Genomic DNA, 24,708 nt, shown 5'->3' on the forward strand with positions numbered 1-24,708 from the left:
TGCACCTTCACTTCATCATCCTGCCCACTAGAGGTTGCTCTGTATCCACTCCCATGTGGGTATTAGCATTTTTATCCAACTCTGCCTGGGCTTCGCCTTTTCTTTTTTCTTCCTCTTTTTTTTTTTTTTTTTTGCTACGCTCATGTGGCCTGCGTAAGTTCCCAGGCCAGGGATCGAACCTGCGCCACAGCAGCGACCTGAGCCACAGCAGTGATATCAGATCCTTAACCTGCTGAGCCACAACAGGAACTCAGGCTTCACCTCTTCAATGGCTGTCTTGCTTCCTTCCCAAAGACCTTACCCACTCCACACACGACTGCTCTCTCCCCAAACCTAAGATTTTTAGTGACCACTGCTTTTATCAACTCTGCGGCCGCTGCCTTTCCAGTGATGTCTCGGCTTCTACCTTTTAAAATCTTCCCCGGTCTCCTAGGATCTGAGCCCTTTTCTGCCGTACAGACATGAGTGTTGTTCCAAGATGGCCGCGCCCGTGGTACTCCATAGCGCTTCCGATCTGAAGTACACAAAGGGCGTCGCCATCTTTCTTGGTTCCCCAGCAGGCTGAACGAGCCATGTTGGCCTTAGAGAGGCATCTGCCTCCGAAATCTTACATTTAGTACGTCATTGCCGACTGTCCCTCGCAACCAGGAGGTGAAAGCTTTGAGGCGGCCAGGAACGATTTCTTCCCACAGCCGTGATGGCCCCGCCCATCCAAACGTCAATGTGGGCGTGGCCGTGTTACGTCATAGAGCGGAGCCCGCAGTTGGAACTCGGAAACCCGACAACGCGCTAAGGTTCTCGCGGGATTCCCTGGTCCAAGGTGGTCAGCGTCTCTAGGGACCGCGAAGGAGGGCGTCCGGACGGAAAGTGGTTTTCTGGTCGTGGGCTCAGCCTTTCGTCGCTCCCATTGGTACCTGGAGAGGTTGAGATTAGGTGAGTTGGATTCTGGGCTTGGATTCGTGGTCTGTGGGGTTCTATGAAGCTGAGCGTGTGTAAAAGACCGTAGTTTGGATTTTATTTAGATTCAGCCCCTGAGCGTTTGTGATGGAGCCGTTGGTAATCAGTGATTAAGAGTCTGAAGAAATCGTCGGCCGAAAGTCCCATTGGCACGATTTGAGGTCTACTTGGATCACTCTGCTTAAGAGACTCAGTGGTTGAAAAGCGGTGGAAAGTTTGAACGCGGTGTCTGGTCTGGGTTCCAGATGTAACGTGGGACTCTGTGTTGAAGTCCGGGTTAGCGGGATGTCCTTGTTGGTTTCTTGGGCATGTTTGGAGTTTAATGTGGCATTTAATATAGGACTCAGTCAAGAGACTTCTGCTTGGCGCGCTCAGTATTTGGGGAGGTTCAGGGCCCCCTGGAGAATCTGTAGGCTGGCGTAGGATCAGACTTTGAATGCTGGAAACAGGCTTGAGGGCTGCATTTCTCCATTCAGATACAATTCTCTCCTTCAAGTCTGCCCTCACGGACTTGACTAAAAACTTTTTTTAAATCTCCCACACTGCCGCGTTCAGCGCTGCAGGGCAACGGGGAAATCCTGGACTGTGGGGTCTAACAAAACACACGAGACTCTTTTACCTTTAGAAAGTGGGCAACCAGGAGGCACTCTCTTCTGCAGAACAAAGGCGCCTAGGCTTTAGTCCTCATGACTTATATTAGGGAAGGTGACGTAGGTTCCTGAGCAAAATCAGGTGCAGGCAATGACAAAGCCATCTCTGAGTGAATAACAGAGGAAACGACTAGCAACTAGTGACAGGTGCATCCCTCCAGGGCATCGTGCAGCTGCTCCTGGTTCACGTATGACTCCCTTATCTTGCCTTTGAAGGAGGCCCTGTACCTGAGAACTCTGCGTCAGCAGTCCTTAGCTTGCCGTGCTTTTGCATGTGCGCCAAGTTTGCCTTCTGCAGAGTTCAGCAGTTCCATGGTCTCCAACAAACATAGCTCTGTAAGAAACTGCTGAACTGTCTTCCAAAGTGGCTGTACCGTTTTGCCATCGGCAATATGTTAGAGGGCCTATTGCTTCATATCTTCTGCAGCATTCGGTGTTTCCATTTTTGAGTTTTGGCTATTCTAATAGATGGGCAGTGGTATCTCATTGTTCTAATTTGTAATTCCCTTATTATGTATGATGTGAAACATCTTTTCATATGCTTACTTGCTTTCCATGTATCTTCCTTGGTAAGGTGTCAGTTCAGGTCTTTTGGCCATTTTTCAATTGGGTTGTGTTTTTTTTTTTTCCTTAATTTTGTTTAATGGCCGCACCCACCACATACGGAAGTTCCTGAGCTAGGGATTGAACCTGTGCCTCTGCAGAGACCCAAGTTGCTGACATCAGATTCTTAACCCAGTGCACCACAGTGGAAACTCCAGGTCGTATTTTCTTAATGTTAAGGGTTTTTTTTTTTTTTTTTGTCTTTTCTAGGGCCACACCTGTGGCATATGGAGTTTCCCAGGCTAGGGGTCCAATCGGAGCTGTAGCCGCCAGCCAACACCACAGCCACAGCAATGTGGGATCCAAGCCATGTTTGTGACCTACACCACCAAAGCCAGATCCTTAACCCACTAAGCGAGGCCAGGGATTGAACCCGCAGCCTCATGGTTCCTAGTCGGATTCATTAACCACTGCACCACTCCTTTATTGTTAAGTTTTTAAGAGGTCTTTGTATATTTAGGATAATAGTCCTTTATCAGATGTGCCTTTTGCAAATATTTTTTCCTAGCCTATGGCTTTTCTACCCAATTTCTTGATATAGTTTATATTTTTGGCTGTTATATTTAAATGTATTATCTATTTTAATTTAATTTTTAAATTTCTTTTTTTTTTCTTTTTTAAGGCTGCACCTGCAGCATATAGAAGTTCCCAGGCCAGGGGTCGAATTGGAGCTATAGCCATCATGCTACGCCACACCCACAGCAACGCCAGATTTGACTCTGTGACATACACCACTGCTCACAGTAACGCCGGATCTTTTAACCCACTGAGCAAGGCCAGGGATTGAACCCAGGCCCTTGTGGATACTAGTTGGTTTGTTACTGCTAAGCCACAATGGGAACCCTCTAATTTAATTTTTTAAATGTATGGTGTGAGGTAGCTGTTCCGTATATTTCTTGGAAAGACCATCCTTTCCCTCATTGCTTTGTCTTGCACCTTTTGTTGAAAATCAGCTGACTGTACTTGAATTTGTGTCTCAATTCTCAATTCTCTTGCACTGATTTATGTATCTATTGTTATGTTAGTTTAGTACCTGTCTTATTACTGTGGCCTTAAAGTAAATTTTTAAATAAATTAGTAAAAGCACTCATTAGTTTATAATTCTACTTTACAACTGGTCTGGAGTTCTAGATCCTTTGCCTTTTAATGCAAATTTTAGAATCAGCCTCTTGATATTTATAAAATTCCTGGTGTTCCCTTTTAAAAATGTACTTATTTATTTATTTATTGTCTTTTTAGGGCCACACCTGTGGCATATGGAAGTTCCCAGACTAGGGGTTGAGTCAGAGCTGCAGCTGCCAGCCTACACCACAACTTCAGCAACGCTAGATCTGAGCCATGTCTGCGACCTACATACACTACAACTCATGGCAATGCCCCCCCTTAACCCACTGAGCAAGGCAAGGGATCAAACCCAAGTCCTCATGGATACTAGTCGGATTCATTACTGCTGAGCCACAATAGGAACTCCCCTGGCGTGCCTTGGTTTTGATTGCATTGAATCTCTGTCAGAAGAATTGCCCTCACCATATTAAATCTTCCAATCCATAGGCTTGGAATGTCTCTCCACTTACTTATATCTCTTTAAATTTGTCTCAGAGGCCTTTTATAGTTGTCAGTATACAGGTCTTGCTTTTGTCTTAATTTATTTTCTTTTTATGATTGTTTTCATTAAAGATTTTTTTATTATAGTTGATTTACAACTATAATAAAATAGTTCTGTCAATTTCTGCTGTACAGCCCAGTGACCCAGTTAAACATACATATATATTCCTTTTCTTATAATATCTTCCATCATGTTCCATCACAAGTGATTGGATATCGTTCCCTGTGCTATACAGCGGGACCTCATTACTTACCCATTCCCAATGCAATGGTTTGCTTCTACTAACCCCCACCTCCCAGCCTATCCTGCTCCCTCCCCCTTGGCATCCACAAGTGTCTTCTCCACGTGCATGAATTTGTTTCTGTTCTGTAGATGGTTCATTTGTGCCATATTTTAGATTCCACATATAAGTGATGTCACTTGGTATTTGTCTTTCTCATTCTAACTTACTTCACTTAGTATAAGAATCTCCAGTTCCATCCATGTTGCTGGGAATGGCATTATTTTGTTCTTTTTTATGGCTGAGTAATATTCCATTGTATATATGTACCACATTTTCTTAATCCAGTCATCTGTTGGTGGACATTTAGGTTGTTTCCATGTCTTGGCTGTTGTGAAGAGTGCTGCAGTGAACATAGGGATGGGTATATCTTTTTTGAATGAAAATTTTGTCTGGATATATGCCCAAGAGTGGGATTGCTGGGCCATATGGTAGTTCTGTATGTAGTTTTCTGAGGTACCTCCGAACTGTTTTCTATAGTGGTTGTAGGAATTTACATTCCCAACAACAGTGTAGGAGGGTTTCCTTTTCCCCACACCTTCTCTAGCATTTGTTATTTGTAGACTTATTAATGATGGCCATTCTGACTGGTGCGAGGTAGTACCTCATTTTAGCTTTGATTTGCATTTCTCTAATAATTAGTGATATCGAGCATCTTTTCATGTGTCTGTTGGAGTATGTCCTCTTTGGAGAAATGTCTATTCAGGTCTTCGGCCCATTTTTCAATTGGGCTGTTTGTTTTTTTGCTGTTGAGTTGTATGTGTTGTTTGTATATTTTGGAGATTAAGCCCTTGTTGGTTGCATCTTAATTTATTCTTAAGTATTTTTCTTTTTGATGCCATTGTGTGTGGAACTGCTTCCTTAATTTCAATTTTGGCTGGATCATTACTAGTATAGAGATATACAATTTACTTTAATATATTGGTATTGTATCCTGTAACCTTGCCAAACTTATTTATTGGCTCTAACAGGTTTTTTTTTTTTTTTGGCATTTATTTCTTAGGATTTTCTTTCTTTCTTTTTTTCTTTTTTTTTTTTTGTCTTTTTAGGACCACACCCGCAGCATATGGAGGTTCCCAGGATAGGGGCTGAATCTCAGCTGTAGCTGCCAGCCTACACCACAGCCACAGCAATGCCAGATCTGAACTGCATCTGTTACCCCACAGCTCATAGCAACGCTGGATCCTTAACCCACTGAGCGAGGCCAGGGATGGAATCTGTATCCTCGTGGGTATTAGGTTTGTTTCTGCTGAGCCACGATGGGAACTCCTCTTAGGATTTTCAATATACAAAATCATGTTGTCTGTGAATAAGGATAGTGGTACTCTGCATTTCGAATATGGATGCCTTTATTACCTGTTGAGCTAGCTGGAACCTTTAGTATAGTAATGGACACGATTGGTTAAAGCATTCTACCTTGCCTTGTTCTCAATTCTAGGAGAAAAACATTCAGAATTTTACTATTAAGTGTGATGTTAGTTTTGGTTTTTCATAGATGGCCATTTAATAATTTGACTAACTTACTTTCTGTTTCTAGTTTTTTGAGAGTTTTATATTGTGAGTGGGTATTAAATGCCTTTGTATACCTTTTCTATGTCTATCGAGAAGAACATGTGGGTTTTATCTTCTGTTGTATTAATTTGGAACATTCCATAAATTTCTTTTCCCATGATAAGCCAACTTTGCATTCCTGGGACCAGTCCCCCTTGGTTGTTGTCTATAATCCTTTTTATATTATGCTGCATTTGTTTTGCTAATACATTGTTTACAATTTTTCACCTGTATTCATGAAAGAGATTGGTCTATAGTATTCTTTGTCTTTGATGCCTTGGTCTGGCTTTGGTATCTTGATAATAATGTCTTTATAGAGTGAAGCTCTCTGAGAGTAGGCTTTTCTTTGTGTGATGATTTTTAATTGCTAGTCAGTTTCTTTGTGTGTTATGTATCTATTCAAATGTTTTAAAAACTCTTTCAGTTTTGTCTCTTTCTAGGCATTTGACTATTTCATCTAAGTTTTATATATATATGTATTTTAATCCATAGTTGTTTAGAAGTATGCTGTTTAATTTCCACATGTCTCAGTATTTTCTAAATGTCAGTCTGAAGTTGATATATAATTCGGTTCTGTTGTGGTTGGAAAATGTATTTTGAATGTTTGTGTGTGTGAATCATATACTTTTAAAAAAGTTTTAATGTAGTCTTTAATGCTTACACTCCATTTACAGTTATTATGAAACATTGTCTTATCTTTATTTTGAATTTATCGACAGTTGTTTTATGTCCTAGCACATGGTCTTTCCTGAAGAATGTTTCATGTACTTTTGAAAAAATGTATATTTTGTTGCTGTTGAGTATCATCTTAAATGTGTCACTTAAGTTGATTGATTATATTGTTCAAGTCTTCTAAATTCTTGCTGGTTTTGTTTTTGTTTTATCATTGCCAGCCAGGGAAAACTCCACCTAACCCTTAGTGTCCAGAGTTCTCATTGGGGTTCAGTGAACATAGACATGATTGGCTGCTTATGCGGCTGAACTTAGTCTCCAGCCTCTCCAGAGGTCTAGCTGATACCATATGGTCCAAAGCCCTCACCATAAATCACATCATTTCCATAGACTATCGTGTATGGCCCTACTCTAGGCTCCAAGGTAAGCAAAGCCATTCTTATTAGGTGAGACATTCCAAGCACCTAGAGGTCCCCTCCCAGGAACTGAGGACAAAGCCAAACATCTGTTGGGCAAGGTCAGTCCTTTAATACATAAAGAGAAGCAAGAAACCTTAATGATTTACCTAGTACGATGGTCTTCAAACTGAGATGTATAACCCACTGAGCAAACAAAGACTTTTGAAGTGGTTCATGGGCACACATACTTTTTAAAGACACAAATGTCCAGATCCTTGGAACCAGATCCTTTCATGTGTCCTTCTCCCTGGACTTGATCTGCCTGAGCATTCACCAGCCTTGAAGCATCATGTTCTGCTGCTTCTGCTTTCCCTCCTCCCCTTTAAGAGTCATGCCAGTTCCTCTTCACAAAAGAAAGGCCTACGTTTCAAAACCTTGTTTTATTGCCCCAGAGGAGGAATGCCTCTGGGACACCAAATAAAACAACAGCTGGAAATATGAGGGTCCCTTATTTAAGTTAAGTGCTTTTTAACAGTGACAATTTCTGAGCCCAGAGGAAATGTACACTCAAAGTCAATTTGCTCTTCAGCCCATAGGTCCCGGCTTCCCAGAAGAAAGATTGATCAAGTGAAGGAATGGGGGAAGAAAGAGAAGGTTCTTGAAGTTGGATATCATCATTTCTGGGGACAATGTTAACTGGGCACCAGGATTTCTGTCTCTAAGAACTACATGGCAGATGCAGAAGAGACGAAAGGCATAGAATCCACATTACTCATCATTTCCTGAGTGCAAAAGAACATGATCAAAGCTCAGGTGATTTCTGGTTGTTGTATCTTTCCTTTGTTGTCTAATGGATTTGTGGTGACCTGGAAAAACAAAGTTCATTCAACTAAAAGAAGTATAGGGGGTTCCCTGGTGTCTCAGCAGGTTAAGGATCCAGCGTTGTCACTGCTGTTGCTTGGGTTGCTGGCTATGTTGTGGGTTTGATCCCTGGCTGGCCTGGGAACTTTTTAAAATTACTCAATTAATTTTATTATAGTCATAGTTGTACAGTGATCATCACAACCTGATTTTATAGCATTTCCATCCCAAACCCCCAGCCCATCCCCCACCAACCTGTCTCATTTGAAAATCGTAAGTTTTTCAAACTCTGAGTCAGTGTCTCTTCTGCAAAGAAGTTCTTTGTGTACCTTCTTTAGATTCCACATGTAAGTGATAGCATTTGACGTTGGTTTCTCACCATCTGACTAATTCACTTAGCATGATAATTTCTGGGCCCATCCATTTATGCATCCAGCACTGCAGGGCAACGGGGAATCCTGAAGGGGAATCCTGAAAGAGGGATGGCGTGGTATAACAAAACACACAAGACTCTTACATTTAGAAAGTAGGGGACCAGGAGGCACTCTGTTCTTGGAACAAAGGCACTTAGGCTTTAGCCCACATGACTTTTATTAAGGAAGGTGATGAGATTATTAGTAGTGGGATTAAGGAGGGTGACAAGATTAGTGGGCAAGAACAGGTATAGGCAATAACAGGTATAGGTTATCTTCTTAGTTATATCAAAGGGAGTATCCTTAGGACATAGTGCAGTTGTTAATAGAATAACACGATTAATGCATAAGTCCTTTATATTGTCTTTGAAGGAGACTCTGTACTTTAGAACTCTGCCTCCCAGTAGATACTTGCCCTTTGCAGAATTGAGCTGTTCTGTGGTCTCCAACAATCCATGTTGCTGCAAATGCTGTTATTTCTTTCCTTTTAATGGCTGAGTAATATTCCATTGTGTATATGTACCACATTTTTATCCACTCCTCTGTCGATGGACATTTAGGTTGTTTCCATGTCTTGGCTATCATATAGAGGGCTGCAATGAACACTGGAGTACATGTATCTTTTTGAGTCATGGTTTTCTCTGGATAGATGCCCAGGAGAGGTATTGCTAATCAAACAGTAATACTATTTTTATTTTTCTGAGGAATCTCCATACTGTTTTCCACAGTGGTTGCACCAATTTACATTCCCACCAACAGTGTAATAGGGTTCCCTTTTCTACACACCCTCTCTAGCATTTATTGTTTGTAGACTTTTTGATGATGGCCATTCTGGCTGGTATAAGGTGGTAGGTACCTCATAGTGGTTTTAATTTCTATTTCTCTGATAATTAGTGATGTCGAACATCTTTTCATGTGTTTTTTGCCCATCTGTATGTCTTCTTTGGATACTGTGTTTAGGTCTGCCCATTTTTTGATGGGGTTGTTTGTTTTTTTGGTATTGAGCTGTAGAAGGTGTGTATAAGTTGGAGATTAATCCCGTCAGTCACTTCATTTGCAAATATTTTCTCCCATTCTGTGGGTTGTCTTTTTTCGTTTTGTTAAGGGTTTCCTTTGCTGTGTGGAACTTTTAAGTTTAATTAAGTCCCATTTGTTTATTTTTGTTTTTATTGTAGGTGGATCTGAGAAAATGCTGTGGTTTATGTTGGCCTATGCTTTTTTCTAAGAGTTTTATTATAGTATCTGATCTTATATTTAGGTCTTTTAATCCATTTTGAGTTTATTTTTGTGTATGGTGTTAGGAAGTGTTCTAATTGCATTCTTTCACATGTGCCTGTCCAGTTTTCCCAGCACCACTTGTTGAAGGGGCTGTCTTTTCTCCATTGTATATTCTTTGACTGTAGATGTCATAGATTAGTTGACTATAGGTGTAGTATAGTCTGAATTTAGGGAGCCTGATTCCTCCAGCTCCATTTTTCTTTTTCAGAATGTCCTTGGCTATTCTGGGTCTTTTGTGCTTCCAAACAAACTTTAAAATATTTGATTCTGGTTCTGTGAAAAATGTCCTTGGCAATTTGATAGGGATTGCATTGAATCTGTAGGTTGCCTTGGGTAGTATAGTCATTTTGATAATATTGACTCTTCCAATCCAAGAGCATGGTATGTCTTTCTACCTGTTTGTGTCATCTTTGATTTCTTTCATCAGTGTCATAGTTTTCAGAGTACAGTTTTTTGTCTCTTTAGATATGTTTATTCCTAAGTATTTTATTCTTTTTGATGTGATGGTAAATGGGATTGTTTCCCTAACTTCTCTCTCTCTTTTTTTTTTTGTCTTTTTGCCTTTTCTAGGGCTGCTCCCACGCATGTGGCGATTCCCGGGCTAGGGGTCTAATTGGAGCCGTAGCCACCGGCCTACCCCAGAGCCACAGCAACGTGGGATCCGAACCGCGTCTGCAACCTACATCACAGCTCATTGCAATGCTGGATCCTCAACCCACTGAGCAAGGCCAGGGATCGAACCCACAACCTCATGGTTCCTAGTTGGATTCGTTAACCACTGCACCACAATGGGAACTCCCTAATTTCTCTTTCCGATCTTTCGTTGTTAGTATATAGAAATGCAGTTGATTTCTGTGTATTAATTTTGTATCCTGTGACTTTGCCAAATTCATTGATGAGCACTAACAGTTTTCTGGTAGAGTCTTTAGGATTTTCTAGGTTATAATGTCATGTCATCTGCAAATAGTGATAGTTTTACTTCTTCCTTTCCAATTTGGATTCCTTTTATTTCTTTTACTCCTCTAATTGCCATGGCTAGGACTCCCAAAATGATGTTGAATAGTAGTGGTGAGAGCAGACATCCTTGTCTTGTTCCTGATTTCAGTGGGAATTCCTTCAGCTTTTCACCATTGAGAATGATGTTAGCTCTGGGTTTTTCATATATGGCCTTTATTATGTTGAGGTAGCTTCCCTCTATGCCCACTTTCTGAAGGGTTTTTATCAGAAACGGGTGTTGGATTTGTCAAAGGCTTTTTCTGCATCTATTGAGAGGATCACTTTTTCTTTTTTTTTGTCTTTTTTTGTCTTTTCTAGGGCAGCACCTGCAGCATATGGAGGTTCCCAGGCTAGGGGTTTAATATCGGAGCTGTAGCCACTGGCCTACGCCAGAGCCACAGCAATGCTAGATCCGAGCAGCATCTGCGACCTACACCATAGCTCACGGCAACACTGGATCCTTAACCCATTGAGCCTTAACCCATTGAGCGAGGCCAGGGATCAAACCTGCAACCTTGTGGTTCCTAGTTGGATTTGTTAACCACTGAGCCATGATGGGAACTCCCCAAGAATCACATGGTTTTTATTCTTTGGTTTGTTAATGTGGTGTATGGCACTGATTGATTTTCAGATATTGAAGAATCCTTGCATCCCTGGGATAAATCACACTTGATCATGATGTACAATCCTTTTAATGTATTGTTGCATTCAGTTTGCCAGTGTTTTGTTGAGGATTTTTGCACCTATGTTCATCAATGAAATTGCCTGTAATTTTCTTTTTTTGTGGTATCTTTGTCTGGTTTTAGTATCAGGGTGATAGTGCCCTCATAGAATGAGTTTGGGAGTGTCCCTTCCTCTGCAATTTTTTGGAATAGTTTCAGAAGGATAGGTGTTAGCTTTTCTCTATTTTTTTTTTTTGTCTTTTGTCTTTTGTTGTTGTTGTTGTTGCTATTTCTTGGGCCGCTCCCGCGGCATATGGAGGTTCCCAGGCTAGGGGTCGAATCAGAGCTGTAGCCACTGGCCTACGCCAGAGCCACAGCAACGCGGAATCCGAGACATGTCTGCAACCTACACCACAGCTCACGGCAATGCCGGATCGTCAACCCACTGAGCAAGGGCAGGGACCGAACCCGCAACCTCATGGTTCCTAGTCGGATTCGTCAACCACTGCGCCACGATGGGAACTCCGTTAGCTTTTCTCTAAATGTTTGATAGAATTCACCTGTGAAGCCATCTGGTCCTGGACTTTTGTTTGTTGGAAGTTTTTTTTTTGTCTTTTTGCCATTTCTTGGACCGCTCCCACGGCATATGGAGGTTCCCAGGCTAGGGGTGTAATCGGAGTTGTAGCCGCCGGCCTACGCCAGAGCCACAGCAACGCAGGATCCAAGCTGTGTCTGCAACCTATACCACAGCTCATGGCAATGCTGGATCCTTAACCCACTGAGCAAGGCCAGGGATAGAACCCGCAACCTCATGGTTCCTAGTCGGATTCGTTAACCACTGAGCCACAATGGGAACTCCAGTTGGAAGTTTTTTAATCACAGTTTCAATTTCAATTCTTGTGTTGGTTCATTCATCTTTTCTAGTTCATCTTGGTTTAATCTTGGAAGATTGTACTTGTCTAAGAATTTGTCCATTTCTTCTAAGTTTTCCATTTTATTGGTGTATATATAGTTGCATATAGTAGTCTCTTATGATCCTTTGTATTTCTGCGATGTCCGTTGTTACTTCTCCTTTTTCGTTTCTAATTTTATTGATTTGAGTCTTCTCTCTTTTTTCTTGATAAGTCTGGCTAAGGGTTTATCAATTTTGTTGATCTTTTCAAAGAATCAGCTTTTTGTTTCATTGGTCTTTTCTATGGTTTTCTTTGTTTCTATTTCATTGATTTCTGCTCTCATCTTTATGATTTCTTTCCTTCTGCTAACATTAGGTCTTGTCTGTTCTCTCTCTAGCTGCTTTAGATATAAAGTTAGATTGTTTATTTGAGCCTTTTCTTGTTTCCTGAGGTAGGCTTGTATTGCTATGAATTTCCTTTTTAGAACTGCTTTTGCTGCATCTCATAGGTTCTGGAGTGTCATATCTTTGTTGTCATTTGCTTCTAGGTATTTTTTAATTACTCTTTGATTTCTTCAGTGATCCACTGGTTGTTTAGTAGCATGTTGTTTAGTCTCCATGTGTTTGTGTTTTTGGCAGTTTTTTTCTTGTTGTTGATTTCCTGTCATATAGCATTGTGGTTGAAAAAGATGCTTGATATGATTTCAGTTTTCTTAAGGTTACCAAGGCTTGATTTGTAGCCCAGAATGTGATCAACCCTAGAGAATGTTTCATGTGCACTTGAGAAGAATGTGTATTCTGCTGCTTTTGGATGGAATGTCCTATAAATATCTGTTAAGTCCATCTGGTCTACTGCTTCATTCAGGGCCTGTATTTCCTTATTGATTTTCTGTCTGGATGATCTGTCCATTGCTGTCAGTGGGGTGTTAACGTCCCCCACTATTATGGTGTTATTGCCGATTTGTCCTTTTGAGGTTGTTAGCAGTTGCCTTGTATATTGTGGTGATCCTATGTTGGGTGCATATATATTGAAAATCGGTATATTTTCTTGGATTGATCCTTTGATCATTATGTAATGTCCTTCCTTGTGTCTTAAAATATTCTTCATTTTAAGGTCTATTCTGTCTGATATGAGTATTGCTACTCCAGCTTTCTTTTGATTCCCATTTGCATGGAATATTTTCTTCCATCCTCTCACTTTCAATTTGTATGTGTCGAGAATCTGGTCTCTTGAAGACTGCATATATACAGAGTTCCCGTCATGGCTCAGTGGTTAACGAATCTGACTAGGAACCATGAGGTTGCAGGTTCAATCCTGGTCTTGCTCAGTGGGTTAAGGATCTGGCGTTGACATGAGCTGTGGTGTAGGTTGCAGATGCAGCTTGGATCCCGCGTTTCTGTGGCTCTGGCGTAGGCTGGTGGCTATGGCTCTGATTAGCCTGGGAATCTCCATATGCTGTGGAAGCAGCCCTAGAAAAGGCAAAAAGACAAAAAAAAAAAAAGACTGCATGTATATGGATCTTGTTTTTATATCCATTCAGCCAGTCTATGTTTTGATTGGGGCATTTAGTCCATTAACATTTAAGGTAATTATTGATATGTATGTTCTTACTGCCATTTTATTAACTGTTTTGGATTTGTTTTTGTTGCTCTTTTTTCTTCCCTTCTTCTCTTGTTCTCTCTTGTGGTTTGATGACTACCTTTAGTGTTGTATTTGGGTTGTTTTTCTTATTTGTTTGTGTATCAATTGTAGATTTTTGGTTTGCACTTACTCTGAAGTTTTGATATAAGAGTCTATATGAGATTGTTTTAAGTTGTTGGTGCATCTTAATTGCAAGTGCATCTACAGTGTCCTGCATTTGTACCCTCCTCTTCTCATGATTTCTGATTTTGGTCACATAATTGTGTGTGGATGATTTCCTATCTTTACTGTATATATGCCTTTACTGATGGGTTTTGTCATTTGTGGTATTTGTTTCTAGTTGTGGCCTTTTCTTTTCTGCCTAGAGAAGTTCTTTTAGTATTTGTTGTAAAGCTGGTTCAGTGTTGCTGAATTCTCTTAGCTTTTGCTTATCTGTGAAGCTTTTTACTTTATTTTTTTGTCTTTTTGTCTTTTTAGGGCCACACCCATGGCATATGGAGGGTCCCAGGCTAGGGGTCTAATCAGAGCTGTAGCCGCCAGCCTACACCACAGCCACAGCAATGCAGGATCCATGCCATTTCTGCCACCTACACCACAGCTCACCAGCAACACCAGATCCTTAATCCACTGAGCAAGGCCAGGGATCGAACCCACAATCTCATGGTTCCTAGTTGGATTGATTTCCACTGCACCATGACAGGAACTCCATGTAAAGCTTTTGATTTCTCCTTCTGAATGAGAGCCTTGCTGGCTAAAGTAATCTTGGTTGGAGGTTTTTCCCTTTTATCAATTAAGTACATCATGCCACTCCCTTCTGGCCTGCAGAGTTTCTGCCTGAAAAATCTGCTAATAACCTTATTGGGGTTCCCTTGTATGTTGTTTCTTTTCCCCAGCTGTTTTCAATATTTTCTCTTTGTCTTTAATTTTGGTCAGTTTGATTAATATGTGTCTTGGGGTGTTCCTCCATGGGTTTATATTATATGGTACTCGTTGTGCTTCCTAGATTTGAGTGAGTGGTTCCTTTCCCATGTTAAGGAAGTTTTCGGCTATTATCTCTTTGAATATTTTTTCTGTCCCTTTCTCTCTCTTCTCCTTCTGGCACCCCCATAATACAGATGTTGGTGCATTTAATGTTGTCCCAGAGTTCTCTGAGACTCTCTTTATTTCTTTTCAATCTTTTTTTCTCTTTTCTGTTTTGCATCAGTGATTTCCAGCAGTCTGTCCTCCACCTCACTTATTCATTCTTCTGCCTCCTGTATTCTGCTGTTGGTTGCTTCTAATGAATTTTTAATTTCAGTTATTGTATTTTGCATCTCTGCCTCCTTAAGTTTTAAATCTTGTATTTCTTTGCTCAGTGTTTCCTGTAAATTATCCATCTTTGCTTCCAATTTATTTCCAGTGTCTTGTATCATCTTTAGCATGATCAGTCTAAAGTCTTTTTCCTGGAAGCTGATATCTCCAGATCACTTAGCTGTTTTTCTGGGGTTTTTTTTGTTTTTTTTTTCCCTCCCTTATCTGAGTTATAGTTCTCTGCATTTTCATGTTTATTTTTATAGGTTTTTGGTGTGGTATCCTTTTTGCAGACAGTAGAGTTGTAGCCTCTCTTACTCCTGATGTCTGCCCCCCTTGTGGCTGAAGTTGGTACAGGGGCTTGCTATAGGCTTCCTGATGGGAGGGAGTGGTGCCTGCCCACTGGTAGGTGGGCCTGATTCTTATGCTCTAGTGGGTGGGGCTTTGTCTCCAGGTGAGATTAGAGTTGGCTGTGTGCCTGAGGGTGTCTTTAGGCAGCCTGTTTACTGATGGCTGGGGCTGTGAACCCATCTGGATTATTGTTTGGCCTGGGGTTTCTCAGGGCTGAAGAGTGGGGCCAGATTTTCCCAAAATGTCCACCTTCAGAGAAACACACACTGATGAATGTTCCCAATGTCTCCAATGTTCCCATTTGTCTCCAATGTCCTTCCCCCACAATGAGCCACAGTCACCCCCTGTTTTCCCAGGAGATCCTCCAGAAACTGCAGTCAGGTCCAACCCAGATTCCTATGGAGCCTCTGCCTTGCCCTGGGACCCAGTGTACAGGAAAGTGTGTGTGCCTTTCAAGAATGGTGTCTCCATTTTCCACAGTCCTGGGGAGCTCCCATACACAAGCTCCACTGGCCTTCAATGCCAGATGCTAGGGGGGCTCTTTCTCCCAATGTCAGATCCCCAGGTGTGGGGACTTGACGTGGGGCTCAGAACTCTCATTCCTGTAGGTGAGTCTTTATGACAGAGTTACTTTCCAGTTTGTGAGCTTCCCACCCGGGAGATATGGGATTACTACTTACTTCTGTAATTGCCCCTCTATCATTTGATGTGGCCTCCTGTTTGTCTTCTAGAGTAGGATTTCTTTTTGAGTTTCCAGTCCATTTGTTTAAAGGTTGTTCAGCATTTGGTTGTAATTGTGTTGTTTTTACGAGAGAAGTTGAACTCTAGTCCTTCTATTCTGCCATCTTAATCTCCATCCCCTGGCCTGGGAACTTTCTCATGGCCATAGGCATGGCCAAGTAAGTAAATAAATAATAAATAATTTTAAAAAGACGTATAAATTGGAATAATTGGTTTTTGAGTAGAAATCAACTTAGACTCTGAATTAAAAATCAGGACAAAGTGGGATCAGAAATATATAGTTCAGGAGTTCCCATTGTGGTGCAGCAGAAACGAATCCAACTAGGAACCATGAGGTTGCTCTGTTCGATCCCTGGCCTTGCTCAGTGGGTTAAGGATCCAGTGTTGCCATGAGCTGTGGTGTAGGTTGCAGAAGCAGCTCAGATCCCGCATTGCTGTAGCTATGGTGTAGGCCAGCGGCTACAGCTCTGATTAGACCCTTAGCCTGGGAACATCCATATGCTGATGGTGTGGCTGGAAAAAGACAAAAAAAAAGAAAGAAAGAAAGAAAGAAAAGAAATATATTGTCTATAGGGGTCAGACCAAATGACTAATATTGGAACATAATTGTGACTGGCAGATCCTGTGGGTTTCATCTGCTATCACTTTGCATTATCTCTGTCAAACATCACAACCAGAGAAACAGGGAAAGCTCCATGATGTGCATTGACTACAAGGAGAAAGCAGACCAGTTCCTCAGGGATTCAGTAAGGGGTTTTGTTTGTTTTTTTGTTTTTTTGCTTTTTATGGCCACACCCACATCATATGGAAGTTCCCACAATAGGGGTCAAATCAGCGTTACAGCTGCCAGTCTATGCCACAGCAACATAGGATCCAAGCCGTGTTTGCAGCCTACACCACAGCTCACGGCAACGCCAGATCCGTAACCCACTGAGTGAGGCCAGGGATCAAGCCCATATCCTTATGGATCCTAGTTGGCTTCATTACTGCTGAGCCACAAAGGGAACTCCTGGGGAGTCAATAATTTATGTCACTCCAAACAACATTGATAACGCTAAGGGGCTCCCCACTAGCCCAGGTACCACTGGCCTGGTACCGATTGAGCATCTAAAGGAAAGATGATTACAGCTCACTGAAGAACATTACCTATATAGTTGTATGAAATTCCATGAGTTCATAATCATACTGAAAAAACAAATCCAGTTATAAGATAAATAAGTGCCAGGGATGTAATGTACCACACGATGACTATAACTAACACTACCATATGATACAAAGAAATGTTGTTGTTTTTTAATTACTCAAATGAATTTATCACATCTGTAGTTATATAATGATTATCACAATCCAATTTCATAGGATTTCCATCCCACAACCCAAGCACTCCCCCCACTCGCCCAAAATGTCTCCTCTGGAGACCTTAAGTTTTTCAATGTCTGTGAGTCAGCATCTATTCTGCAAAGAAGTTCAGTCTGTCCTTTTTTCAGATTCCACATGTCAGTGAAAGCATTTGAAGTTGGTGTCTCATTGTATGGCTGACTTCACTTAGATGATAATTTCTGGTTCCATCCATGTTGCTAAAAATGCCGGTATTTCATTCCTTTTAGTGGCTGAGTGATATTTCACTGTGTATATGTACCACATCTTCTTGATCCACTCCTCTGTCAATGGACATTTAGGTTGTTTCCATGTCTTGGCTATTGCAGATAGTGCTGCAGTGAACATTGGAGTACATGTGTCTTTGCGAGTCATGGTTTTCTCTGGATAGATGCCCAGGAGTGGGATTGCTGGATCAAATGGTAGTTCTAGTTTTAGTTTTCTGAGGACTCTCCAACCTGTTTTCTACAGTGGTTGCACCAATTTACAATCCCACCAACAGTGTGATAGGGTTCCTTTTTCTCCACACCCTCTCCAGCACTTGTTGTTTGTAGACTTTTGGATGATGGCCATTCTGGCTGGTGTAAGGTGGTACAAAGGAATGTTGTTAAGAGAGTAAATCCTAAGAGTTCTCATCATGAGGGGAAAATCTTTTACCTTTTTTCTTTTTTTTTTTTGTCTTTTGTCTTTTTTTGTTTGTTGTTGTTGTTGTTGTTGTTGTTGCTGCTATTTCTTGGGCCGCTCCCGCGGCATATGGAGGTTCCCAGGCTAGGGGTTGAATTGGAGCTGTAGCCACCAGCCTACGCCAGAGCCACAGCAACGCAGGATCCGAGCCGCGTCTGCAACCTACACCACAGCTCACGGCAATGCCAGATCCTTAACCCACTGAGCAAGCGCAGGGACCGAACCCGCAACCTCATGGTTCCTAGTCGGATTCGTTAACCACTGCGCCACGACGGGAACTCCCCTTTTTTCTAAAAATTGTACTTACATGAGAGAAGGTGGTAGTAGTCATTTCACAATATATGTAAATCATACCACCATGCTGTACATCATATATTTGTACAGTGATATATGTCAATTATTTCTCAATAAAACTGACAGGAAAACCATTGGCGTTCGATAGAAATCAAATATTTAAATTTCTTTTTTTGTCTTTTTTGGGCCGCACCTGCAGCATATGGAGGTTACCAGGCTAGGGGTCCAATCAGAGCTGTAGCTTCTGGCCTACACCACAGCCACAGCAACGTGGTATCCAAGCTGCATCTGCAACCTACACCACAGTTCATGGCAACACCTGATCCCTGGATCCCTAACCCACCAAATGGAGACTGGGGATTGAACCTTCCTCCTCATGTATGCTAGTCAGGTTCGTTAACCACTGAGCCATGATGGGCACTCCAGATATTTAATTTTTGAGATGACAAAGCAACATAATCAAACATGTTTTGGGGAACAGTGGTGGAGATTCAGTCTGAGTTTAAGAATAGATTCCTTCGGAGTTCCCGTTGTGGCGCAGTGGTTAATGAACCTATTGTCCATGAGGATTCGGGTTCCATCCCTGGCCTTGCTCTGTGGGTTAAGGAACCAGTGTTGCCATGAGTTGTGGTGTAGGTTGCAGAGGTGGCTCAGATCTGGTGTTGCTGTGGCTCTGGCGTAGGCTGGCAGCAACAGCTCCGATTAGACCCCTAGCCTGGGAACCTCCATATGCCGTGGGTGAGGCCCTAAAGAAAAGATAAAGAGGAAAAAAAAATAGATTCCTTGGAGTTCCCATTTTGGCTCAGTAGCAACGAATCCCACTAGTATCCATGAGGATGCAGGTTCGATCCCTGGCCTCACTCAGGGGGTTAAGGATCCTGCATTGCTGTGCCTGTAGTGTAGGCCAGCAGCTGCAGCTGTGATTTGACCCTTAGCCTGGGAACTTTCATGCGACACAAGTGCAGCCCTAAAAAAGGAAAAAAAGAGAAAGATTCATTGTGAAATAATAGAAGCTTCACTGATTACAGCTCAATACTACTCGACCATTAATTACACTCATATATGAACCACCTCTGCAGAGTGAGCCCCAGTTGTCATTTTCATGACATCTTCTTGTTTGCAGATGATTGGCATTCTTTTTTTTGTCTTTTTTTTGGTCTTTTTTTTTTGGTTATTTCTTTGGGCCACTCCCATGGCATATGGAGGTTCCCAGGCTAGGGGTCGAATTGGAGCTGTAGCCACTGGTACACCAGAGCCACAGCAACGCGGGATCCGAGCTGTGTCTGCAACCTACACCACAGCTCACGGCAACGCCGGATCCTTAACCCACTGAGCGAGGGCAGGGACGGAACCTGCAACCTCATGGTTCCTAGTCGGATTCATTAACCCCTGCGCCACGACGGGAACTCCTGATTGGCATTCTTTTTTATTTATTTATTTATTTTTATTTATTTATTTTTATTTTTTATTTTTATTTTCCCACTGTACAGCAAGGGGGTCAGGTTATCCTTACATGTATATGATTGGCATTCTTTACATTAAAATGCCTATAGGCCAATTTTCTTCTTTTTGACTTGATACAGTGAACGCCAGATGATGTCTGTCTGAATGATAGTTTAATAATTCACCTACCGATGAATATTTAAATATTCTTTTTTTGTGGCCCCACCCATGGTATATGGAGCCACTGATTGAATCAAAGCTACAGCTATGGCAATGGCAGATCCTTTAACCCACTGCACCATGACAGGAACTCCTAGATATTATTGTTATTACAAACCATATGACATTGAACATTCTTGTTAATGCCCTTTGGTAAAATCGTGTCTATTTCTTTAGAGTAGCTATGGAGAAGTCTATTACTGGGTTTGGTCATTTCACATTTTTAATGTATACTTCTGGTTGCTGTCCAAATGGCTATTCCAATTTGTGGTCAATGTAGCATAATGGTTGAGTGTGAGCTCTAGAGCCATTGCCACCTGTGTAACTGTACAGTTCACACACCTGAGTTTTCTTTTCTTATCTGTAAAATAGGGATAATGATAATGGCACCTACCTCATAAGGTAGAATGTAAACTGAGTTAATGTATACAAAGCTTTTAGAAGAGCACCTTGCTGGGAGTTTCCATTGTGGCCCAGCAGTAATGAACCTGACTAGTATCCATGAGGACACGGGTTTGATCCTGGGCCCTGCTCAGTGGGTTAAGGATCCAGTGTTGCCGTGACCTGCAGTGTAGGTTGAGGATGTAGTTCAGATCTGATGTTGGCTGTGGTGGTGGCCTACACCACAGCCAGAGCAACTCGGGATCCAAGTTGAGTCTGCAACCTACACCACAGCTCACGGCAATGCCAGATCCTTAGCCCACTGAGCGAGGCCAAGGATCGAACCCGAAACCTCATGGTTCCTAGTTGGACTCATTTCTGCTATGCCACGACAGAAACTCCTCATTTTTGATTGAAATTAGAATTTGTCAGTCTTTCTCTTCATAGCCTTTTTTTTTGGGGGGGGGGGTGTACCTGCAGCATATGCAAGTTTCTGGGCCAGAGATCGAACCCTCAACCTCATAGAGACTACATCATATTCTTAACCTGCTGAGCTAAATAGGAATTCCTGTAATGTCTTTAGTTACATATTCCAGTTCACTACACCTTATTTAAGATACTGCTGATCTGTCTGTCAGTAGGTGTATGTTTGCATATGTTTGTCTATTGGAAGCTTTTTGTTTTTGAATCTTCCTAATCAACTTTAATGATACCTTGTATAGTTTCTGGATTTTTTTACATTTATTAAAAGCACTATCTTGGAGTTACCACTGTGGCATAGTGGGTTAAGGATCTGGCTTTGTCTCTGAGGCAGCTTGGGTTTGATCCCCAGCCCAGCAAAGTGGGTTAAGAATCTGGCATTGCTGCAGCTGTGGCATAGGTCACATATGTAGCTTGGATTCAATCTCTGGCCCCGGGTACTTCCACATACTGCAGATGTAGCTAAAAAAAGACAAAAACAAAAGTATCTTGAGGTAGGAGGGAGATGCATTAAGAGTTTGGGATTACCACAAACAAATTGTTGTATATATAAAATGAGTAAACAACAAGGTCCTACTGTATATAGCACAGGGAACTATATTCAGTGTCCTATAATAAACTGCAATGGAAATGAAAAAAAAAAAAAAAAACCCACTATCTTGTTAATTCTGGATCTGGAGTCTGTTCATGGTTAATCCTCATAAAAGCTGTGAGGTTTCATGGCAATGTAGGAATGTTCTACTGGTCCTGATGTCATTTGCATATTTTTAGTATGCAGATGAACTAAGTGCTAAAATATGCAGGTAAGATAGGATTTTGCTCCCACTGAAATGTGTTAGAAAAAAAGTATATAGATGCAGGCTATGTGGAGAAAGTTAGAACTTACCTCATTCTTCTTCCATATGAGTAAAAGGAATTCACATCATATTAAACAGGACTCTTATTGTAGGAATTGCTGACACTGGAGGATGTGGCTGTGGAGTTCAGCTGGGAGGAGTGGCAGCTCCTGGCCCCTGATCAGAAAGATCTTTACTGGGACGTAATGCTGGAAAACTATAACAATTTATTGTCACTAGGTAAGGACAGCTCCCTGTGTCACTTACTGGTGCCCAGTCACTGGCCTTTCCTCTGTCACCTGATGAAAGCTTTGCAATATCTGTGATCTTTCGAAGAGGCAGATTTTCAGTGCCCCTTCAAGAAATTGCTTTGTCTCTAAAATGCAATATTTTCCCATTTTGGCATACTATACCCTGGTCCTTGTATCTAAGTGTTCTATCATTTCCCACTAACAGGGTATCAACCAACAAAACTAGATACACTCTCCAAATTCGAACGTGGGGAACCATGGATAATAGAGGATAAAATCCAGAATAGAACCTGTCCAGGTGAGTGAGTGAGAGGAAGCAAGGGGAGTGGCCAGGGAAGCCTATTCCAGTCATTAAGAGGAGTCACAGCTATGAGGGTGTTCAAGGCCCCTCTCAACAGCTGCCGCACATACTCATCTCTCCAGATGAGAACTCTTTCTTTGTGAGTGTTCAGCTTTAAATATATTCCTGTCTCTTCTTCTTTTTTTGGCCGCCCTGCAGCATCTGGTGCTCCTAGGCCAGGGATCAGATCCCAACCACAGTCTCAGCCTAAGCCATAGCTGTGGCAACACCAGATCCTTAACCCACTCTGCTGAGCCAGGGATCCAGCCCATGTCCCAATACTCTCAAGAGGCTGCTGATCCCATTGTGCCACAGCAGGAGATCCTATTGTCCCTTCTTGGATCTGATATTTGTTTATTTCCTCTTATGGCTTTATTATTTAATTAAATAAATTAATTTATTTTGGCTGCACCTGCAGGATGTAGAAATTCCTGGGCCAAGGGTTGAACCCAAGCCACAGCAGCAACCCGAGCTGCTGCAGTGACAATACCAGATCCTTAACCCACTGAGACACACAGGAACTCCTGTTATTTTAATACTGGAACCCTATGGTAGACAATACAGAGCCAGCACCCCTCCCCCAACTATGTCATATTTTAAGCACTTTCATTCCATACTAGTATCACGAAATAATTTGTTATTACCTTTTTTCCCCTAGGAATTGGGAGAATTGATAGTCATCTGCCAGAGTACTCTCAAAACCAAAGATTTCTCAAGAGCATGCAACAATGCAGTGAACAGAATGCATTAAGAAAGAGTGTTCATCTTAGCAAAACTCATTTTGCCCTAATGCAGAATCATACCTTTGACTTATACAGAAAAACTTTGAAATCAAGTTTAGTTAACCAGAATAGAAGATATACAATAAAGAACCCTGTGGAGTTTAATAGAGATAAGAAATCCTTTCTACATGGTAATCAGGAACAGTTGTATTCTGGAATTGAATTTCCTGAAAGTGTAAAGCACATTAGCACTAAATTCCAAGTCTTTAAGCATCAGAGGACTAACAAAACAGAGAAATCTCAAGCCTGCAGTGAAAGTGAGAAAACCTGCACCAGGAAGTCTCAGGTTATTTATCATGAGAGCATTCATACAAGAGAGAAACCCCATGGGTGTGATCCATGTGGAAAATCCTTCAGAAGTGTCATGTTCACTAAATACCCAAAAACTCCTAAACGAGACAAACCCCATTTAACCAGTGAATGCAGAAGAGTCTCTAATGTGAAGAGCAGTCCCACTGTCTATCAGCAAAACCACAAAGGAGAAAAAAACTATATATGCAATGAGTGTGGAAAAGGTTTTACAGTGAAGTGCTATCTGATTGCCCATCAGCGAACTCATAGTGGAGAGAAACCTTACATATGCATTGAATGTGGAAAAGGCTTCACTGTGAAGAGCAATCTCATTGTGCATCAGCGCACTCACACGGGGGAGAAGCCCTATGTATGCAGTGAGTGTGGGAAAGGCTTCACTATGAAGCGCTATCTTGTTGTACATGAGCGAACTCATACTGGAGAGAAACCCTATTTATGCAACGAATGTGGAAAAAGCTTCACTGTGAAGAGTAATCTCATTGTACATCACCAGTCACATACAGGGGAGAAATCTTACGTATGCAGTGAATGTGGGAAAGGCTTCACATTGAAACGCAATCTCATTATGCATCAGCGGACTCATACGGGAGAGAAGTCTTACATATGTAACAACTGTGGAAAAGGCTTCACCACAAAGCACGCCCTTGTTATACATCAGCGAACTCACACAGGGGAGAAACCCTATGAATGCAATGAGTGTGGTAAAGCCTTTAGCCAAAAGATATTCCTTATACAGCATGAGAGGTGTCATACAGGAAAGACACCCTTTGTATGTACTGAGTGTGGAAAGTCCTATTCCCACAAGTACGGTCTCATTACCCATCAGAGAATTCACACAGGAGAGAAGCCCTATGAGTGCGAAGAATGTGGGAAAGCCTTCACCACGAAGTCAGTACTCAATGTCCATCTAAGAACTCATACCGGAGAGAGACCCTATGGATGCAGTGACTGTGAGAAAGCCTTCTCTTACTTGTCAAGTCTTGCTAAACATAAGAAAATGCACATAAAAGAAATGAGTAGATTCAGTCAAGCTGGAAATTCCTTTAACAGAGAGTCACAGCTCATTACTGATGAGTGAACTTGGGCAGAACAAAAGCCCTGTTAATGCAGGGACTGGGGAAATGCCTTCTGTGGCAGCTAAGACTTAAGTGAAACATCAGTGTTTCCTCATAGATCAGAATGTAATGGTACTGCCCATTATTATATAGGGTGCCCTGAGGAGATGCAAGAATTTGCCCAGGAGGAGTTCCCGTCATGGCTCAGCAGATAATGAACCTGACTAGCATCCATGAGGATGCGGGTTCGATCCCTGGCCTGACTCAGTGGGTTAAGGATCCAGTGTTGCCATGAGCTGTGGTGTAGGTCGAAGACACAGCTTGGATCCCACATTGCTGTGACTCTGGCATAGGCCAGTGGCTACAGCTCTGATTGGACCCCTAGCCTGAAAGCCTCCATATGCCACGGGT

General features: G+C 41.9%; 1 protein-coding gene across 1 annotated transcript; it reads left to right on the forward strand.

Annotated features, from left to right (window-relative positions):
- The first annotated feature begins 744 nt into the window (after positions 1–744).
- ZNF614 (zinc finger protein 614) lies at positions 745–24,530 on the forward strand. Its single transcript, XM_047790321.1, is given in 6 exon segments — positions 745–933; positions 7,307–7,530; positions 21,671–21,797; positions 22,014–22,106; positions 22,807–24,256; positions 24,258–24,530. Coding segments are annotated over 5 exon segments (1,818 nt in total). The 5' UTR covers positions 745–933; positions 7,307–7,515; the 3' UTR covers positions 24,391–24,530.
- Positions 24,531–24,708: the final 178 nt, after the last annotated feature.

Source organism: Phacochoerus africanus, chromosome 8 (assembly GCF_016906955.1).
Source record: "Phacochoerus africanus isolate WHEZ1 chromosome 8, ROS_Pafr_v1, whole genome shotgun sequence".
Classification (NCBI taxonomy): domain Eukaryota; kingdom Metazoa; phylum Chordata; class Mammalia; order Artiodactyla; family Suidae; genus Phacochoerus; species Phacochoerus africanus.